General features: G+C 37.2%; 2 protein-coding genes across 3 annotated transcripts in view; one reads left to right on the top strand and one right to left on the bottom strand.

Annotated features, from left to right (window-relative positions):
- Window positions 1-15,557, bottom strand: part of kiaa0825 (KIAA0825 ortholog) — a 180,615-nt gene extending 165,058 nt beyond the window's left edge. For both annotated transcript variants that reach the window (XM_039662110.2, XM_089130120.1), the window contains exons 1-2: window positions 15,047-15,557; window positions 6,709-6,848 (exon numbers count right to left, since the gene is read on the bottom strand). In XM_039662110.2, the coding sequence (XP_039518044.2) occupies window positions 6,709-6,839 (131 nt within the window). In that variant the 5' untranslated portion in view covers window positions 6,840-6,848; window positions 15,047-15,557. The remainder of the gene's footprint in view (window positions 1-6,708; window positions 6,849-15,046) is intronic.
- A 235-nt stretch (window positions 15,558-15,792) lies between these two features.
- Window positions 15,793-22,030, top strand: part of slf1 (SMC5/6 complex localization factor 1) — a 42,686-nt gene continuing 36,448 nt past the window's right edge. Inside the window, exons 1-8 of the mRNA XM_039662464.2 lie at window positions 15,793-16,075; window positions 16,247-16,358; window positions 18,340-18,418; window positions 19,405-19,574; window positions 19,652-19,707; window positions 19,853-20,006; window positions 21,324-21,500; window positions 21,653-21,721. Of these exons, the coding sequence (XP_039518398.2) occupies window positions 16,248-16,358; window positions 18,340-18,418; window positions 19,405-19,574; window positions 19,652-19,707; window positions 19,853-20,006; window positions 21,324-21,500; window positions 21,653-21,721 (816 nt within the window). The 5' untranslated portion in view covers window positions 15,793-16,075; window position 16,247. The remainder of the gene's footprint in view (window positions 16,076-16,246; window positions 16,359-18,339; window positions 18,419-19,404; window positions 19,575-19,651; window positions 19,708-19,852; window positions 20,007-21,323; window positions 21,501-21,652; window positions 21,722-22,030) is intronic.

Raw genomic sequence — 22,030 nt, 5'->3', positions numbered from 1 at the left:
ACTGTTTTAATAATTTGAGAGACACAACATTTTAATCCAGCCTGCCTTTTGTCCTGATTCTTTTCTCTCACCTTCTCCTCTCCACTTTCACTATCAATAAAATGACAAATGAACTAAATATGGACTTAATATAATCTTTGTCTGACTTGATATTGTGCATTTGATGGACTTTCAGGATTGAAATAACTTTTATACCCCCTCAAAATGTTAGAAACATTTTCAATTGATACATGTCAGCTGTCTGTTTACACCCCAGAATCCTCCAGTTACTATTCACTCTACAGCTCATATCAGCCATACCAGGCCTAATGAACACAGACATCAATATATCAGTTGTGTGTGTCTGCTGTCTGAATGTAGCAGGTCTCTCTCAACGAGACAGGATGAGCCGATCTTCTTCATAACCACACGGCATCAGCACTTCTGTCTCCTTCTGTCCATGAAAAATGAGACATGACACAAAGCCGTAAAGCCATTCAGGTATATATGCGTGCACACACACACACTTACAAAGTGACATAAAGCACTGCTGTAAACACTACGGCAATGCACAAGTCCAGATGCCTTCGAATGGCAGCTTATTAAATTCCATTTAAACCTGACACAATTTTACTTCCTCGAAAAAAATAGAGCAAACATAAAGTGAACATAAAGGGCTGTTAATTTTAACGATACGCAGCTGAATAATGTAGAAAGCAAAGATGAAGAGGGCTCTTTTCGTTGGTTAAAATGCAAGGTTGCCGACAGGAATCCAACAAATGTGTCTCTTTTTGTAGTAAAAAGGAAATATGTGTGATGAGAGGACATGAAGGTGCTGACAGACCGTGCTGGAAAAGCAAATCTTCCCATTCTGTTTAATGAACAGCCTAAAGCTCGCTGTAAAAACACAAGCGCTAACAGGGAGCATAAAAATTCTGTTTTACACACTAAAGATGCTGTCGACACAGACACACAAACAAAACCACCCTTTTATAGGTGGAATTCCGCTTATAGTCATTGTGTGTTGACAAAAGCAGCCAAATTCTATAAAAAAAATGTGTGGATTTATTTCACTTTTAGTGTTTGTTTTATCAGGTTGGTATATTTTGAGCTGTTTTTTAGGAACTAGTGTATTGTGTTAATGGGGCGCTCTGAAAAAGTTCACACCAATTATTTGTTGCCCTGTTTTTTTGTTAACATTGTTAACTCAAGGATATCACTAGCTTAGCTCTTATACATTAGTTAAGTGTAGCCATACAGAGCTAGCAGAGAGGCAGATATACTGACTAAGTCTGTTTAATGTTTCTAATAAAATAAGGATTTGTGCTCAGAGCCGGTACTGAGCCAGGCGTCACCCCAGGACTCTGCTCAAACAGCAGGGTCTAAACGAGCTTCCATCTGTGCAGCCACAAAGCGCTAAAACTTCATAAAAGTCTCATCTCTCATCCGCACACACTCCTGCCACTCGCAGACGCTTCCGTAATCCTTTGTGTATTGGCGCTGGATGGGGTCAGCGATCACTGAAGACGAGTCACGGACAGTGTTGGTATGAGGACTCATGAGGACTGGCATCAATCAGAGGAGCAGCTGCTGTCAAAACTTCTGCCCGACTGCCACTGATGATGTGTCAGACTTTCACATTCAACAAGAAATATTTAAGGGACATGCCTCAAATATGAATAGATTATCACATTAATGTTTTTTTTTCTAAATAAATAAATAAATAAATAAAGGTTTTGGGAAACATGTTAAGATTTTCAATGGGCTCTATGCACGGCAGTATTTCCGGTGAAGGTGTGAGGATGCTGTGGGCGGGCTTAAGCATAGCATTACTATGGTGAAGTCTCCAGAAAAGCAAGGTTATCCAGGTATATTTTTCTGTTGATATTCTGGTAGATTTAGCAATATGGTGAGTGAATTATGTATATGATGTATATTTCGATGTTATGATCAGCTTGTAAGTTGTAAGAGTTTCTTAGGATGCTGACTTTTTATATTAGCAACACATTAGCTATTTGATAGTGAGCGATACATAAAAGTAAAACGCATTACCACTCTGACATCGGCTTGTAGATGAGCCTGTATAATTCACTCTTCCAATTCTTCTTCTGAATCAGTTTCTGGTTCAAATGTATATGGCTGAATTAAACCAGTATTTCCACTTGCCAATAGGCTTTATGTCGAGCGTCACGTGACCAAACCAGAAAACAGGTCTCATCAGAATGTCAGAGAAAGTGTTAACCGCCGTAAGACCTGACTACGATATCTCTGGATTTTTAAGGTAATCAGCTAACCTACCTAGTTCACTTTGTTATTGGCGTTTTATTCCATTTAAATATTTAAACGTTATTGTGAAGAAAAAAGAAAAAAAACGTGCTATATGCTAATTTTTGCTCTCTCCTTTTAAGTTATCTTGAGTAAAACCGCAAACAATTTCATGAAGCACATACAAAAGACCTGGACCGGAAGTGATGCGACCTGTTTCACAGAATGTAAGAAGTAAGTTGTGCATAAAGCCTATTGTGCAGTGTTTTCTACAGTAAAGTCGACCTAGTGGATCATGTATTGAGTGGAGACTGGGCTAATTTGCATATTCATAGACCCGCATATTAAAGGGTGTAGTTACATTCAAGCAATTTTAAATTCACTATACTGTTTTATCATGTTTCATGGGGTGCACTTATAATGTTAGTATGATTTTTGCATCAAAATTATCATTTTAGCCCTCTGACTTGAACACTATATTTTACTCTGTTTTGGAACAATTATACATTACTAAATAAAAATGAAAAAAAAATTACAACTATTTCAAAATAGATCATTACACTTTATAAAATACTTGCTTACATATGATGATGTTAAGCACTGATCATGTGTTTTAATAGATTACTCTTTAAAGGTATAATTATGAATAAAAAAACGTAATACAACTGTGATCACAATTAGTTACAAATTATTGTTACATATACTGAAGACAGTCTAAATAAAACATATAGCTAAATAGCTATAAAGTACTGATAAAAAGACAAAGCACGCTTCCATCTGACCTCACCTGAAGAGGTGTGCTAACCCCCTCCAGATTTATCAGATCCAATAACACAATTTTCACTGACTCTGAGAGCCACACAGGATGAGAAAAAAGAAGAGGCAGACAGAGAGAAAGAGTCTCAGAGAAACACACTGAATAAAGCCAAAAAGGCAGTAAACAGCCTCACACACACACAAAAAAAATTCCCTGATTAATCTACCCTTTAAATCAAACAACAACAAAAGGGGAAGTTGAAAGGAATTTCAGGGAGACCAGCTCCACACAAAACCCTGAGCGCAGAGACTAGCAAAAGCTCCCTTAAGCCCCATTCTCTGCTTCCTCCCTGTCTGCCAATCACGCTTCCAAAAACTGTAATTGTTTTTCAAATCCGCACAAACCAGACATGACAGACCAGGTAAAGAGAGAGAGAGAGAGAGGGGGTGTGGGGTAGAACAAGAGGACTAGAAAGCAAGAGAGGCAACGGGAGTCTTTTATTAAATATGATGGCATGTTTCACAGCTCTCTGCCTTACAGAAACCCAATACACTGATTAGTCAGCGCTTTGACGTTATCTTAAGTTCCTTGTCAAAATTAATTTAGTGTGGGTGGGCTGTCGCGCTCCAGGAGAGAGAAGCGGAGAAGGAAATAGCAGGGTGATAGGGAGGGAGAGGAAAAGATCTCTTTCAAATAAGCCTCAGCTTCAGTGAGCACCAAGTCATGTGCCCAGGAAACAAATAGCCTATCTAGGAGCTATCAAAGACGGCCTCTCTTTTCCCGAATACGGAGTACCCAATGAAACCCGTGAAAGTGGATCCCGTCGACTCGAGATCTGGCCCGCTTAGCCTCCTCTGGTGCCAAACCCCCAACGGGTTATTTGTCAGGACTCACACTAGCTCACACACACAAGGTAAATTGGCACGCTGCTGCGGCTATCTTCCGTAAGCCGGGGTGAAATCCGAAGCCTGGCCTCCCGTCGCTGGACTATGGCTGACACTTCATTAGGGGCCGGCGTACTGCCGGTGGCCTCCCTGAGTGTCTGATTCGATAAAGCTTAATGGATAACAGTGTTTCAATTTGGGAGACTCCAGGCTGTTTGACAGGCTATCTTAATCTCCTTCAATTAGGAAACAGCTCTTAGGCAAATCTCTGACATCCTAGAGCCGAGAGGAGGCAGCCTGTCGGCTGACCCTTAAATGGGTTAGGACCGCAAAGTGAGGCAGGCAGTCGCAAATTCTCTGGTTTCCCATTCTTTTCTAGAACTTGTCCTCGGATAAGTGGATTAGGAAGCAGGTGTATAGCACAGCTTTGGCCCACCCTAGTGGAGGTCACGGAGAAGGGTGAAGTCTTCACCTGCCTCCATCCGCATCGGCTCTGCTCCGACTGACCACCAGATCTTCACCCTGCCTGCCTGCCCACCCTCCCTCTCTATCTCTCTCTTCTCAGCGCAATTCCCTATTATCCAGGTTCTTTGTTCTTATAATGGTTCCCCATCTTCCACCTTTCTCCAAGAACACAAAATAACCCTTTAATGCTTAGAGAGGCAGAAAAACTGTCTCGGCCTTCAGTAATAATCCTTGAATTACCCACACAAGGGTTTTCGTTTCAAGATGTGGAATCTTCAATTATTACTTTCCCATTTGGAGAGGAGAGAGGCCGGACAGACAGGAATGAGAACGTGCGTCTAATGGCAGGGGGGAGTAAGACCGTCTTTGTTCACGCACAACACATTTAGCGTAGACCCTTCTGGTCTGCGCGCGTCCTCAGAACAACATAAAGGATAAAAGCATGGCAGAGATAGATTTTTCAGAGCGGGCGGGCGGCACAATGGGAAGAGGTGAGGTGGAGAAGGAAAAAAATAGAGATCTAGTCATGAGAAGCATGTCCTCCAAAACTACCGACGCAGGTGAGATTCTACGTTGCATTATCTGCATTAAGCGATTACGAATTAAAACCAAGCGAGAGAAACAAGTTCAGGGGCACTCCTCAAATTGTCATTCATCGACAACAAAAACTCAATATCTGATAATGGCACAACCTTCCATCAAATTGGAAAAAAAGGATGCCTAACTCTAGCTTGCATTCAGAATGTGTTTAAGTTTATTGATTTCAGATGAAGTGACAAGCTATTTATCAAGCCTCAATTAATCATGCGGTCTCAATGTTAGGATTACCAACACTGTGTGGCATCTGTGGAAAACACAGCTCAGCAAATGAAGTGCCATAGAATGTCCACTCAAGCGCCAAACAACTGCTACCAGCCTGCATTTACATTTCCTACATGACGAAAAAAACAACTTCTCAAACAGTGCTGCTGAAATAGGAAATTCATGTGGTATACTTGTAATACAAACATATTGGACATATATCTGTAAATGGATGCATTTTTTGATCAGGCTGATCAATAGTCCTCTATGGAACCAGCAGCACCTTTAAGACTGAATAGAGTGACCAGGTGTGCGTTTCCCGAAAGCATAGTAAGCCAACTATGGTCGCAAGTTCCGTCGTTACCAATAGAGTTCAATGGAAATTGCGACCAACTTGCGGCCATAGTTGCACTGTAAAAAAATATTGATGGTTTAACTTAAAAAAGTAAGTAACCTGGTTGCCTTAAGATTTTAAGTTCATTGAACTGGAAAAAGTGAGTTAATACAATGAAGGAGAATGATTTAATCATCAGAAACTCAAAATTATATGTTATCTGAACTAAATAAATTATTTAAGTTGATTTGACAAAAGAAAAAATGTTGTGATTACTACACTGTAAAAAATATTGTTGGTTTAACTTAAAAAAAAGTAAGTAACCTGGGTTGCCTTAAAATTTTAAGTTGATTGAACTGGAAAAAGTGAGTTCATACAATGAAGGAGATTAATTTAATCATCAGAAACTCAAAATAATAAGTTATCTCAACTAAATAAATTATTATAATGTTGTGATAACAAATCTAGAAAATATTTTATTTTGATAGTCCACTTTAGACATTCAACTTACTATTAGTAACTTTGCCGCTACATGTCAACTAACTATCATTAGAGTATTAGTTGACTGTCAGCTTAATATCTGCTAACACTTTATTTTGTTGGTCCCCCAACAGACATTCAACTGACTGTAAGTAACTTAGCAACTACAAGTCAACTTGTTCTCCTAACCTGAACCCTAACACCTAACCCTAACCTAACAGTCTACTGACAGTCTACTACAGCCTACTAATACTCTAATGACACTTAGTTGACATGTAGTTGAAAAGTTACTTTTAGTTAGTAGAATGTCTAAAGTGACTATCGAAATAAAGTGTAACCATATATATATATATATATATATATATATATATATATATATATATATATATATATATATATATTTTTTTTTTTTTTTTTTTTTTTTTTTACAGTGTGGCTAACGATGCTTTCGGGAAACACACCCCAGATTTACCATGGTGGAATATAGGACAGGATGAATTCTCAAACTTATTTCCACTCAGCAAAGGAGGTCCCCATTCTAAATGACTTGTCAAAATACAATATGAAGTATTTTTAGCCACACTGATAACATACTGTAACAGATTTGTTTATTTATTATTAAGCCCTGATTCTATCTCTTTACATTAAATTTAGATGGGAAAATGCATTAACACTTTACAATTGCACACCTCCACCTCCAAGGACAACATTGTGTAAAAATGTGAGTCCTCTAGTCCACTGACCTGCAGGCATTGAGTCTGAGTTTTTCCTCCGTGTCTCTGATCAGGTTCTGGATGTCCACCTCACCAGGGATTCCTTCCAACTGCATCTCCACAAATGCATGGTCATGCGGGAAGTCACCTTGCCAGTCCATTTTTTTTCCCTACAAAAAAAAGAAATACTGGTAAAAATTAAGAACTTTCTTTACTACTTTAAAAACAAACATCAGCCCTTATATTCATACTATACATTCAGATTATAAGGGAAAAGCAACTGGTAAGCAACTTCCAACTTGAGGAATGACTATTATAACTATAACAATAACACCAAGGAACAGTTCTGTTTAAAAGAGTGTGCCGATGTAAATGCTCACAGGTAGATTCTAATTGACTGTCAACGTTTTTACTGTTCATCGGCTGGAAAAAAGACATTCTAAAAGTGTTTCCAACGATAACCTTCATCTGTGTCATTATCTGAGGTGTAGACTTTCCTATTATCATAGAAGTAGAATGATTATTCAAACTCTATACTTATATATCCTTGGTGTGAACAGCCTTTTAGGGCTTGTTTGGTCAAAAATTGCACACATTTTTGGGGCTTATTTCTAGAATATTGTGGTGGTTTTGGATTGCTAATGTTTGGGATCACATACATACTGTAATTCTGACACATTTCAAGTGGTGCTTGCTGCAAAGCCTAGTCCAGCACCACCTCTCAAAGGGGTGGAGCTTAGGGATAATTTTAAGGTTTTGTTTAGGGTGTGATTGGACCTCCTAGCTCCACTGATAAGGTCCAGAGTGGAGGAGATGGATGTCAAGCTCCACCCATTTGCTCTGCAGTGAGAAGCCTCTCACACATTCTGTCCCATGTTTCCGTCTTGACATTCTATACTCCAATGATACAGAGATATTTAGTCATTAATATGCACCTGTTTCATATAATAAATGTTTTGTTGGCAATTGTCCATCATTATTCATAAACCCACCCACACCATAATGAAAGGATCCAAGATTACTTTTTTAAAGTTTTGGAAACACTGCTTCTGCTGCACGCTACTGTATTGGGTAAAACAATACATACAGATCAATTTCACACCTATTCAGGGCACCATAACCGACATCATAGCCGTAGCCAGTAAAAAAGAAAAGAAGTGGGAGCAAAAATAATGGATGTCTGCTTGTGTATTGCATTTGTCGGAATGGGATCAAATATAAGCATGAAAAGAGAAGCCTTTATGTTTGATGAAACATCCTCGAACACACATGACGTCCCCTTACACGAAATGATTTGATTTCACCTCCAACAAGATCCTTATCAGTGGCTGTGCGTCAAAGCGCAGCTGGAACAAGGCGCTAGTTATCATCTGCCATAAATATTTCTAGTCTCAATCCATTGCTTTTCATCTATCCACCTCCCTCTCGGCGTCAAGCTGGAGTGCCATTCAATTTACAGTAGAGCTCGGGTGGTAATACATGCATATCGGAAAGAGCGGCCTCGCGGTATTACAAGATGCCGTCGGGATATAGACTGACACATCTTCTTGCCCTCGCTTTAAATAAACAATCCATCCGGCCTCAGATTGCTATAAAGCTCTCAATGTTCAAGTCTTGCTCCACGCAGATCCAGAGTGCGCCAGCGAGAGAAAGACTGTATCAACGTCGTCATCGCAAGTCAAGTGGAGTGTAATGGAGAGTGTCAGTGTCAATTTGGCTTTGCTGGCGCCCCTCTCCCCTTCATCTGCGCTGATTTTAATAATCCCTGTCAAACACCAAACAGCTCGCACTTCCTCTCAGACACGACAGCCCTTTCTCCTCTCGCAGACAGAAATCTCAACATTAATTTAGCCCGCACAAAGGGAAAGGCTGTCCAGCTGGACAAATATTATTTCCCTTACTTGACAGACTCCGCAGTTAAGCTTGCATGTTATTATTTTCTAAACTCCATTCAAGCCCCGACTACTGTCTAAAGGGGAAAGAGTGAAGAGAGAGAAAGTGACTTGTGTAGGTTTTTAAGACATAGGATTAGGAACCAAACAGTGTAATTACACTGGGACCGTCTGCGTCAATGTCTGTGCGCGCGCACGTGTGTGTGTAGCCGATGTTACAAAGGGATGCGCATCATCGCCCGTGTCTCATCCACATGAGAGTTGTGGGAAAAGTGTCAGGTTCATGCTGTCACCACATAGGGCCCAATTAGGCAGATGCACCCTCCATTTCCTTTGTCTTGTTATCTATTTTGAACTCAAATGTTGTGGAGTCCCAGAGTAGTTCTGAAAGCTGCCATACAAGGAAGAGAGCTGGTGTTGTGCATAAGCGTGTGTGTGTGTGTGTGTGTGTGTTTGAGAGAGAAAGAGCTGGGGCAGATGTATTCTCTCGACACTTAAAGACACACTAGTGTTTCTCTGCATGTCTACCCTTACAAACTGTTCCCCACACAGACTGGAGGTAGTGGTGTGAAATATTAAGCAGCCAGTGCCTCTGCTTTAAAACTGCCTAAAAAATGTTTTTCTCATCATGTTCTAGCTCCCAAAACTCAGAAATAAAGCTTTCGGGATATTAAAGAAGTGCATTGTTTTACTCTGAAATGGTGAGAAGGTTGTTGGCTGCATGGTTGAGACAGGCCAAACTGCACAATATTCATAGTTCATACAATGCAGGTGAACATGAAAAGAAAAGAATTGAAAGAAAAGAAAGAAAGAAAAGAATTGGAGGAGAGAAAGAAAAAAAAAAGGAAATCGTCCTGGAATGGTCCACTCAGGTATATAATTGTGCCGATAAGAAAGAACAGTTTTCAACCTTATTTGTTGTTCAGATAAGTATCAGCTGTGTGCAAAGTGACCCACATTTGGTTTTTGGCCACTGAAAATGTTTACTAATAGAACCGAATTAAGATCTCCATATATCTTGGATTAAACCATAGAGCCTTTGAATTAAAATACCAAAAGAAATTCTTGTTAAAAAAACTAAATATAGAAGGATATTAATAGGCTAACTCTTGAGTTACAGGTATGCAAACGTAAAAAAAACACAAGAAGACCTTTTTGGACTGTCACCTTTGGCAATAAATGAAACAAAGATTGCTGAAGTAAACATATTTAACTAATATACCTATCAGTCTGTGTAAAAAAAATAAAATAATGATGCTGCCAAGTCATTTTTACACCCTGTAATTTAGCTCCAACTTTCAGGTGAAAAATTGTCTCACTTTCATCACTATTTATGCCTATTTTTCAACAGAAAAAAATATTAACAAAATTTAAAAATAAAAAATAAAATAAATCATCTGGAGACCTCTGGTTGACATGGAATGAGAAGGTTTCATTCGTTAAAATAATTTTAACTACTATATTAGTTGAATGTAGGCTAGTTCAATAACATGAACTAATAATGAACTGCACTTCTATAGCATTGATTAATCTCTTTGTTAATGTTAATTTCAACATTTATTAATACATTATTCAAATCATAAGTTGTATTTGTTAACATTTGTTAATGCACCGAAGGAACATGATCAACAATGAACAGCTGTATTTTTTATTAACTAACATTAACAAAGGTTAACAAATACAGTAACACATTGCTTAAATATGATCAGTTCATGTTAGTGAACATTAGGCTAACTAATGTTAACAAATGAAACCTTATTGTAAAATGTTACCAAGATATTAGGCCTATCTAATATCGTTTTAGATTCTGTCTCTTAACAAAATTTATTTTTGGTATCTTCATTTAAAGGCCCTTGATGGTTCAATCCCAGAGATTTGGAGATCCCAATGTGGCTCCATTGGTCAATTACACATGTTCAGTGGTCAAAAACCAAATGTGGGTCACTTTGCATTTACAGCTAATACTTTTTTATTTTATTTTAAAAAGAAATATCTAAAGAACAAATAATGTTAAATATCCTTCTAGATATTTATAATAAAATCCTTCTAGATTCTCATTCTTAATTAACTTTCTTTTGAAATCTTGATTTTTAAGACCCCATTTGGTTCAATCCCATAGATATGGGGATCTCAAAGCAGCTCCATGGTAAAATTGGGTAACACTTTATTTTGATGTTCCCTTTTGAACATCCTGTTGACTATAAGTAACTTTGCAACTACGGTACATGCCAACTAACTCTCATTAGATTATTAGTAGACTTTCTGCTTAATATCTGCAAATTCTTTGTTGTGATGCTCCTCCAACAGACAATCTACTGACTAAAAGTAACTTTGCAACTACATATCAACTTATTCTATCCCTAACCCTACCAGTCTACTAATACTCTACACTCTAGTGAGTTACAACGTTTATTATAGTCAACTAAATGTGTTAAATGGACTATCCAAATAAAGTGAAACCTAAAATAGTTAAATTTTACCCATTTCAAGAACCAAATGTAGGTAGCTTAAAAAAAGCTTATAGTTAATGTGTTTAAAGAAAAATGTCTGAAAAACAAATAATACTGAAACTAGAACATAGAAAAACAAACATTTTCTAAATTTTCTATCTTAATGTCATTTTAGATTCTAGATTCACAAAACTTTTCTTTTGGAATATTCATTTTTAAGGCCCTATAGCCTATGTTTCAATCTCATATAGGGATGTCGATGAGGTAACATGTAGTTACGATACTATGTATTTTAACTCTTGGTAGCTTCAGAAGCTGTTAAAATAAACAAAATCCCATCTTCCAAATATCCATAAAACTGAAACAAATATAGATGATTATAAAAACACTTTTGAGAGGAAGTTAAAGTTAAGGCCCAGGCCTGGCAAGCCACCCCCAATGTGTCAAACTGGGTTATGAATATTATAAAGTGAGTCCACTCACTCCAATTCAGCCGCATTTTTTAGGCGGTCATCGAGACCTCTGTGAAAGCAACGTGGCTCACGTGCTTCGCACCGAAGTGAAAATCTTACTAGCAAAAGGGGTGATAGAACCGGTCCCTCCTTATTTTCTTGTACCAAAGACAGATGGCGACACATGCCCCATTTTGAACAAAGCTCTCATGAGAAGGCCATTCAGAATGAAAACTACCAAACAATTTCTCACGCAGGTTTGCCTGGGGGATTGGTTTTTCGCAGTAGAGAGCAGTTCAACCTCTTCGCCTCCTAAAACAACGCTCACTGCACCACTTTTTTTGAAGAGCAGGGACACGCTGGCCCACCCATTGCCCAGTCTACTGCTATATGCATTCCCACCATCTCTATGATCCCTCAGGTCATCAGACGGATCAAGGAGAACGGGTGCCCAGTCCTCTTGGTAGCTCCTTTCTGGATAACACAAGTGCGGTTGCCAGAGTTGGCACAAATACCGGACACTGTCCCCTGGCCAGTGCCTCTGACGAAGGACCTCCTCACACAGGTGAACGGGACGATCTGGCATCCTCGCCCCGACTTATGGGCCCTCCATATATGGCCTCTGAACGGGTATCTGGGGAACTACCAGAAAAGATCATGAATACAATCACTGAGGCTAGAGCGTCGTCTAAGAGACGACTCTTCGCTCCAAAGTGGTCAGTATTCACTGGCTGGTGCTCAGCCAGAAGCTTTGAGCCCCACTCATGTTAAGAGTCAGTGGTGCTCTCCTTTTTACAAGAGCTCCTGGGATCAGGTCACTCCCCATCCACGCTCAAAGTGTACGTGCACCATGCAAACGGCCTTATCGTCCGCTTTCTCAAAGGAGGCAGGAGGTTGAACCCTCCCAGGCCCCCCACTGCACCAGCGTGGGACCTCTCAACGGTCCTTAGGGCCCAAAAAGTTCCCCCGTTCGAACCACTACATTCGCTAAAAACTGCTCTACTGATAGCATTGGCATCAGTCAAGCGAGTGGGAGATTTGTAGGCGCTCTCTGTGAGACTAAGGTTTGACATGGTTATGTACCTTAAGTGCTCTCAACCCCATTCAGAGCTCAGGTCATCACTCAGCTGGCACTCCCACCCTCGGAGAATGGCGGTGGCGCTAATCCTGCCATTATGATGGCTTGTTCTGTTGATCCTCAGGATGCTTCCCTAGGCTCCAGGTGTACAGCCAAATTGCAAATGTGCTGCGTTTTACATTGCGTCCCCTCTCCATATTAGCTACGCAATACGAAGTGACCAATCCCGAAATGGAACGTACTCGGTTACTAACGTAACCTCGGTTCCCTGAAAGTAGGGAACGAGTATTGCGTAGCCTGCAGCACTATTGCAATTTGTCAGGATGTGTCACTTCAGTCGATTTAAACCTGATGAATTGGCTGAAATGAGCGATATTTATAGGCCTAGGCCTCATCCATTTAAGCGCACTCTGATATACGTATTTGGCACCAAGTCTGTGGATTGGTATGTGTATTGGAGTGGATAGTTGCTGCAGCACAGCCAATGAGCGAGCTAGACACTCTGCTGTGTCTCTCTGTGTAGCTACACTGCATTTTTAACAAATTCTTCAATATTTCGAGGAAAAGGAGTTTTCCCCACTGTGTGTCAGCTAAGCAATATTCGTTCCCTACTCTCAGGGAACTGTTAGTAACCAAGTATGTTTTCTCTTTATCTATTCCTCTTTAAAAGAAAAAAAAAGTCTCAGCTGTATGGAATGACCCACATTTGGTTTTTGACCACTGAAAATGTGTACAATTGACCAATTTACTCATGGAGCCCCAGTAAGATATCCATATCTCCTTTAAAAGGAAGATACTAAATGAAAAGTTTGTTAAGCTTTTGTTAAGCGTTAACCTTTTTTTTTTTTTTTTCATTTATTGTTGGCATATAATGCAACAAAGATTGCTAAAGTAAACAGATTTAACTAATAGACCTATCAATCTCTGTGTAAAAATAAAATATTGATTCTACCATCTTTTCAAGTCATTTTTACACCTTTGGCTCAAAATCCCAGGTGAACATTGTCATTTTGACCCCTCTCTACAAAAACTCAGTGAATATATATCTGTAGCATTTAATATGTTGGCTTTCATCACTATATATGTGTCTTTTTACAGAAAAAAAAAAATCTAAAATATCTAAATATCTAAAATCAAAAATTTGAGACAGGGAAGTTTCTGAAATTTAGTTAATTTGACATGGAACGATATTGTAAAGTGATACCGAACCAATATCTTTATTGCTTCTTGAGTTACAGGCATTCAAACACAATAAGAGCTTTTCCTTAATTTTGAACTGTCACCGTAAGAAATATAAGCATAAGAAATATGACATGTTGATACCCCCCTATACAAAATAGTTGAATACTCATTAAAAAATAACTTCATTACTTTTTATATTTTGGGTTTCACTTTTTTTAGGCCTATTTCAGAAATGTACTTCTACAGATCTATGAAAGGAAAGGAAGATCTATTATTGTGCCTCAACTTGTCCATTTCAATGTATTTTTTTAGAAATTGGCACAGTAATATCATTAAAATTGATATGTTTAATACAGTTGTTTTGATAAAAGGAAACCAAATACAATTCTAGTTTTAACATTATTTGTTCTTCAGACATCACTCTTTAAAGACATTAAGTATCAGCTGCTTGAAAGGTCACCCACATTTTCATTGTTTTTGTTGACTGAAAATGTGTACACTTTAACAATTTACTCATGCAGCAACATTGAGATCCCTATATCTCTGGGAATTAACAAATATATATATATATATATATATATATATATATATATATATATATATATATATATATATTTAAAATAAAGATGCCATACAAAAGGTTTGTTAAGAACCAAAATCTGCAATTATATTAAGATAGTTTTACTTCTTGAGTTGCAGACATGCACACTTTGAAGAGTGCTTTTTTCTATTTTTTTACTGTCGCCATTTGCATAAAATACAACAAGGATTGCCAATTTTAGTCCTTTAAAAAATAAAACAATGATGGAGCCATCTTTCTAAATCTTTCCTTATTAAATTTTCATCCATGACATTTAATTTGTTTGCCTTCACCTGATAAAAATAAATCCCAATTAGTACAACCAATTTTGATTATGTGCATACATTTATAAAAAGTTAGCAAAATGTTCTTGAAATAGATGTAGATTAACAGCATGTCACACCAAATTAAACTTCCTGAAAGTTTTTTATGTCAACAACCCTTTATCTAGACCTAGATCTTCTATGCCCCTCTTTTGTGAATAATTATTAAGTATTGTTTAAAAATCACCACTTAATGTGGAATTATTTACTTATGTAATATTTGCTTTGACCTTATGCACACAGCAGCTTAAAGCACACCTGTTGCTCAAGTGCATATGTAACACTGCGGTTTTGTCAAAGCAATTTAGGCTACTTCATCACCACTTATGAGACACTCCACTATCAAACCACACACACACACACACACGTGTAAATACCAAAACACTGATGTTAACGCAAAGTACACAGTACCTTTTCAAGCTGTGATTTCAGAGGCTCTTCATCACATTAAATCCAATAGCAATGAAGGACTAGCGAGGGCTAAAATCCAAGCAGACTTGTCAGATGCATTTCTTCCCAAATCTTTACTTTTCATTGCAGTAAAATGATCTGAGCAGTGTTTGCTATAGCAATCAAACCTAAAAGCATGGGTCTAACAGTGTCAAATAATTATAGCAAATGGACAGTCTCATAGTCTTTTCTTCTATTCTCAGCAGACAGCACTAATGGAGGGAGACTGCGAGTGTTTTAATGGGAACGTGAGGAAGAATGTCTTTCATGTCGAGTCATTTATATCGATCCACAACATCAGATTGCAGACTAAAGTGTCTTATAAGATTAAAAGGCTTTCATATGATTAAATAACATGCTGTCAAGCTCGCTCACGGAGATGAATATAGAACAGTTCAGCCGTCGCATCCGTTTGTTTATAAACATGTGATGACGCGCTGCTATGCCTCTCCTGTGTGTTTCTCAAGCGCAAAGCGTCTCTGACAACCAACCGGAAGAACATCTGAATTTCCGTGTTACGGAACAGACTAAATCACTAAGATTAGAGGGGAGCGTGTTCTTGTTCCGGTTATAATCTCCTTCTCTTTCGTTGTTTTTACTTCAAAATTCATACAGTGTTTCATTTATTTATTTTTGCAGGCCTTTAGTTTAACTGCATTCAACTCAAATTAGAGATAATAATATTTAAATGACTTTGAACATAGTGGTCACCCCTTATTATAACATGGTCAGGCTTCACACAGTACGCAAGGTTTGAAAGTGCAACTAAACTAGGCAAAATGACTGTAACAACGAAACGGGAAAAGATCTAATCGATATAGTTTTACAGTTAGTGTCATATTACTTATGTTTTGTGTGTGTTATATACACTGCTGAAGGTGTCGTTCGATATAATGCGAATGGCCAGTGATGACATTTGGCGCGCTGCTGTGTTAAGAGCGAGATCAGACTCTGTAATTCGTCATACGGTTGCACTGTTTTCTGTTTCAGGTGAGATATAGAAACATTGTACGCATCTTGTAATAATAATAATAATTTGCGATGTTTCCTTTCTGTAGTGTTTGTAAACAGCCAAATCCAGTCAATGTAACTTAATTTTATTCGAAAGCTGTCATTGCATAACTCATTTATGATATTATTCACATCCCTGTTTTTCACTAGGATGGTTGACGATAAATATGTCTTTCAAATGTCTGGTATCAAGAATTATTCCCAGAAAAGACAGTTACTCCAGGGCATCAGACGGCTGGGTGGCAGATACATTGGGGGCTCTGTAAGTAACGTCAACGTCCTCTCCAATTTCACATAATTCTTTACCCTTACCATAAATTGAGACAACCTTATGAATTATGACATCTGCTTTTGTATTTGGCCCTGAACTATGCGGGCAGTTTAGTTTTTGACTGATTGCATAGATAGAAAATATCAAACCGGTGTACCAGTGGCGGCTGGTGAAAATTATAGTAGGGGGGGCTGAATAAGAGGGGGGTCTGGGGGTTCCCCCCCAGAAAATTTTGAATTTAGTAGATGTGATTTCCTGCATTCTGGTGCATTTTAGGCCTTAGGCCATGCCCTTACCTATACCAATAAAATAACTTAAACCAGTCAATACCAATGGTCAAATAATACAATAATAATAATAACAGTTTGACAGTTAATGATAATGAACAAGTTGAATGTTTATTATGCTCTGTGTGCTGACAGAAAAAGTGCAAACGCATAATATTGATAAATTATAATATAGGTAATACAAAAAATAATAAGTAATACAACAATCTAGTTTAGACATTTCAATCAATCCCCAGCTGTAGACTATATATTTTTGACAATTGGATAATGGATAACAATGTGTTGATACTAGAGAAAGAGAGAGAGAAAAGGCTCTGAAAAAGACTGTGGGACAACGTTCTTGATAACACCCAAGTATGAGAAGAAAGTTGATTTTAACTAGTATTAAACACAGTAATCTAGCTCAGAACTTAAAAACATCAAAAACAAAGCAAACACACAGGTATTAATATTCCTATAACTATTTTTAAAATCAAATGTGTGTGAAACAGTGTTTATGTGTGTGTGAGTGAGTGAGTGAGTGAGTGAGTGACAGAGACAGACAGATCAATTCCCACAACTAACTTTACATTATTTCCACTCGACGTCACTGGCGCTGCCATTCTGCTCTCATCTGAGGTAAAAAAAATGTCCTGTGGTGCGCGTGCACGGTGCACTCCCCTAATCTGATACTGTGGGCGATATTTTCAGCGCCCCCAAACCATAAAATTTGACGGCGCTGATTGGCGAAATATAAACTTTTTTGCATAGCAACCGGGGAACCATTGGCTTAAATTCCAGCACTGTGGGGCTGAGCGAACTGGCGCCCTGAGAAGACAGCCTATTGGCTATACTACTACACCAACATGATAAAAGTAACGAAAGTGAATGCAAATATCATTCTGGTGAGTTCAAAACACTTTTAAAAGTAAAACCATTATTAGCATATAATTAACACAGATTATTTTTCAAAATGATAAATTATAATATATATTAAAAAAACAGACAAACAGGTCGGAGGGAGGGCGGCGCCCCAGCGCCCTCTATGGGCGAGCCGCCCCTGCGGTGTACTTTATTTTAAAGAAAGTACATCACACACAAGCACACGAATCAAACAATATATTTAACAAAGTTGTTATATTTTAAATATTTCAATATTAATATACCAGTTATCTAAAAGTAGGTGGGGAAAAGTAAACTAGTTAGTTGTAAGAAAGCTATAGTATATAATTTTGTTAGCAGAATCTTCTAGGTTAATTCAATAACATGTTTAAGTGTGGCATAACCACTTAAAAGTGCACTGCTATATTATACAGCCTTTGTAAATTTCGCATGAGCCCACCTTCTCCTCCATTTCGTGAAACATGTCTTACAGTGCATGCAGAAAATGATAAAGTGTTGGTGATTAGCCATGAAAAATGACTCTAATCGCTTCCTGATGTTACAGTGTATTTCGGACTGTATAATTTTGTCCTTGTCCTCAATACCATCTTAATATAGTCAGTCACAAATTGTTCTCTCTACTAATTGAACCCCTCATGAGAATAAACTCAACCTCAAAGTTCTTGACCTTTTCCTATCGCAAGCTATCTCATGGTAAGGTTGTAGACCAGATTAGTAAAGTGACTTTATATCAGATGAGTTTTTGTTTGTTTTACATAATTTACAGTTCACAATATTTCAATGCCAACATGTTTCTGTTCCAGGATTACAAGGAGGCAACAACTCACCTCATCGTCCAAAAAGCTTTAGCAAGTGAAAAGTTTCTCGCAGCCTGTGCTGCAGGTCTGTAATATTGGAAATTGAGACTTGACCGTCATTTGCTTTAATGGATTAAATAATTAATTTGTTGACATGTTACAGGAATGGACTCATTACAGTTTTTTTTTTTTTTTTTTTTTTTTTTGAAAAAAGTATCTTCTGACCACCAAGGCTGCATTTATTTAATCAATAATACTGTAAAAACAGCAATATTGTGACATATTATTACACATTAAAATAACTATTTTCTATTGATTTATTTATGTCATGACAAGGCTGAATTTTCTGTGTCATTACTTCAGTCTTCAGTATTACATGATCCTTCAGAAATCAGTTAACATTTTATATTATTATTATCAATGTTGAAAACAGTTTCTGCTTAACATTTTTGTGGAAATTATAACAAATAATAATAATAATTAAATCTTGCCACAAATGTTTGAATGCTATCATTGTTTCCATATATTTTTTAAAATGTATTCAACATTGCTAATAATAATAATAATAAATGTTTCTTGAGCAGCAAATCAGCATAATATAATGATTTCTGAAGGATCGTGTGACACTGAATACCTGCGTAATGATGCTGAAAATTTAGCTTTGCCATCACAGGAATAAATTATGTTTTAAAATTTAATAAAATGTAAAACAGTTTCTGATAATATTTTACAATATTACTATTTTACTCTATTTTTGATGCATACGTGGGCACAAGAGACTTCTTTCAAAAAGGTTTTAAAAAAATAATAATGTTGAATATAGCCTTTGCCCTTAAAGAGCTTCTTTGAATACTTTACAGTTAATAAGTTAGCTGCCAGTGTTTAAGTTGTGTTCTGTGTGTATGATTTTTTTGTGTTTTGTTTTTTCCTAAATGTATCTCTATTCTCATTCTTGTATGATTGGGGTTGTTTATTGATTGAAAATAAAAATCATAATCTCAAAAAAAAATAATAATAATAATGTTCCCAAACTTAAACTCAAATGTTGACTATGCTTTCTATTTGTTTCAGGGAAGTGGATAGTCACCCCAGAATTTGTTCTGGATAGTGTGAAGCAAATGTTGTGGCTACCAGAGGCTTCATACGAGATAAACCTAACTGCTCAGACCCCTGAGATACCCAATCCACTGAAAACATGGAGAGAGAGGGTGACTAACAGCACAGTGTCTGGAGCATTTCAGGTGAGCGTCACTATATTGTTAACTCACTTTGCAAACGGCTTAAAGAAATGTTTGACATTTCCCTTTCCCACCTTTAGGACTGGGTTGTGCTTGTTGACATTGATGATCCAACGAGGAGGAGTATGTTTGTGAGGTCAGGATGTGCACAGTGACGCACTTTGTTTGGACAACATGATTTGGGCCTCCAGTGATGATATTTTGCTGGAGGCTTATGTTGAAATATCTAATGCGAATTTTGCAAACCACTTTTTTTTTTCTTTTTTTTTTTTTTTTTGCAGGCTACTAAAAGCAGGCAGAGCTGTTGTCTACACAGACTGGCCAAAATCACATGCTGTAACTCATGTGTTATACAAAAACACATCCGATGAGAGAGCAGAGAAGTGTGGGATCCCTCGCTACAAAGTCAGCTATGTAGCCAAACATCTTTTTGGGGTAAAGTAACTTTTTGTATTGTATGTTTTTTTTTTAAGGAGTAGTTCATCCAAAAGTGACACATTGGTTATTGTTAACTCAGCATCTATTGTGTTGTGATTTTTCATGGAATGTAAAAGAAAGACTGTTTTCCATACAACATAATCATATAATGACTTCGACTGTGTCCGAAACCGGTCACTCGTTCACTCATTCACTAATCCCTATGTAGTGTATGGCATTTGAGTGCACTATATCTGCAAGGAGTGTATGAAATGAAGTGAGTGAATTCGGACCTGATGATAAAACTCCTTTATCTTATGTAACTTACTTTATAAAATAATATTAACAACAACAATAACAATTATAATTACTTTATTTTGTAATTGTATATACTTCCGTACCAGCTTTGTAGTTTCATCGATTGAAATTGTTAGAAACGCACAGATAACGTGGTCGTTGAGCACTCTCAGGCAAGTCTCATACTAAATTGGACTTAAAAAATATTTATTATTAAATATAAAAATGTATTCTTATATTCATTAGCTTTAATCTTCTTTTAAATAAATACTTTTATTTCGCAAGGATGCATTACATTGCTTAAAATTGACAGTAAAGATTTCTATTTCAATGGAATTCTGTTCTTGTGAACCTTAATTCATCACAAAATCTGGAAAAAAAATTATAATTTTCAACAAAAAAACTAAGCAACACAACTGTTTTCAACATTGATAATAATAAGAAATGTTTCTCTTAAGTATCAAATCAGCATATTATAATGAAATCTGAAGGATCATGTGACTAGTAATGATGCTGAAAATTCAGCTTTGGCTAAAATAGAAGACAGTTATTTTAAATGATAATAATATTTTACAATATTACTGTTTTTTTTGTTTTTTGTTTTTTTGCTATGTTTTTGAAAAAATAAATGCAGCCTTGCTGAGCATAAGAGATTTCGTTAACACTTATGACGTTACCTAACTGTTAGTAATGTATTAAACTTCTACAGCATTTATTAATCTTTGTTAATGTTTACTTTAACATTAGTAATACAAATTATTCAAATCAAAAGTTGTATTTGTTAACATTAGTTAATGCACTGTGAAGTAACATGAACAAACAGTGAACTGGATTTTAACCAATGTTTACAAAGATTAACAAATACAGTATCAAATGTATTGTTCATGGTTAGTTCATGTTACATTAACTCATGTTAGCGAAAGAAAACTTTTTGCAAAGTGTTGCGTGTTATCGAGATTTGTTTAAAAAAAAAAAATCAATTTAATTTCACATTCGATCTTTGATAGTAATTATGTTTCTGCTGTTTTTCTTTTGCAGCATGTTTACTCCAAGTTAAACTGGTCCTGTAATTTAGACTCATCTGATGGACAAGAGAGCTGTGAATCAGCCGCCCAGGTTGCTGCTGCTGTCACTGACGAGTCCATGGATGTCACTGATGACTTTTCACATAAAGAATTGGAGCAAATGTTCAAAGAATACATCGTAATAATGGAGGTCTAATATATATTTTATTCTGGTACTTTTATAACTCATTTTGAAACATAATTATGGCTTTCGCAGATGGATTTTAGGCACAAATGAGAAAGTTGTCACGCTTATCACTATAACTACTATAAAGTATGACCTTACATGACATCTCGTTTCAGAAAAGGAAGAAAATGCTTTTGACAGTCCCGGAGTTCTACAGCTACTACACACCAAACCTGCCTGTTCAGGTATTCAAACCTGTGTAAAACTTTTCAACACATCTTTCTGCCATACACAAGCTGTTAAAGTGTTTGACTCATCAAGATGATTGGGTCATTCAATTTCCTGCGTGTCACATTGAGGAGTAATAAACGGAGGGCTTATCGCAGCCAGGTCACCTGATTTAGGCAAATCCGTTTGATCGGTACATTCATGATTGGCATACCCATTAAAGAAACATTGCAGTGCGCCTCCTCTGGTTTCTCAAGCGGAAATGTCCAAACGCACTCATTTGACATTGACCCTGAGAACACATTATCATCAGTCATCTTATTTCC

Source organism: Pimephales promelas, chromosome 4, assembly GCF_988280905.1.
Source record: "Pimephales promelas chromosome 4, fPimPro1.hap1.1, whole genome shotgun sequence".
Lineage (NCBI taxonomy): Eukaryota > Metazoa > Chordata > Actinopteri > Cypriniformes > Leuciscidae > Pimephales > Pimephales promelas.
The sequence above is the reverse complement of the archived record's forward strand: the minus strand, read 5'-3'. Positions and strand labels throughout refer to the sequence as shown.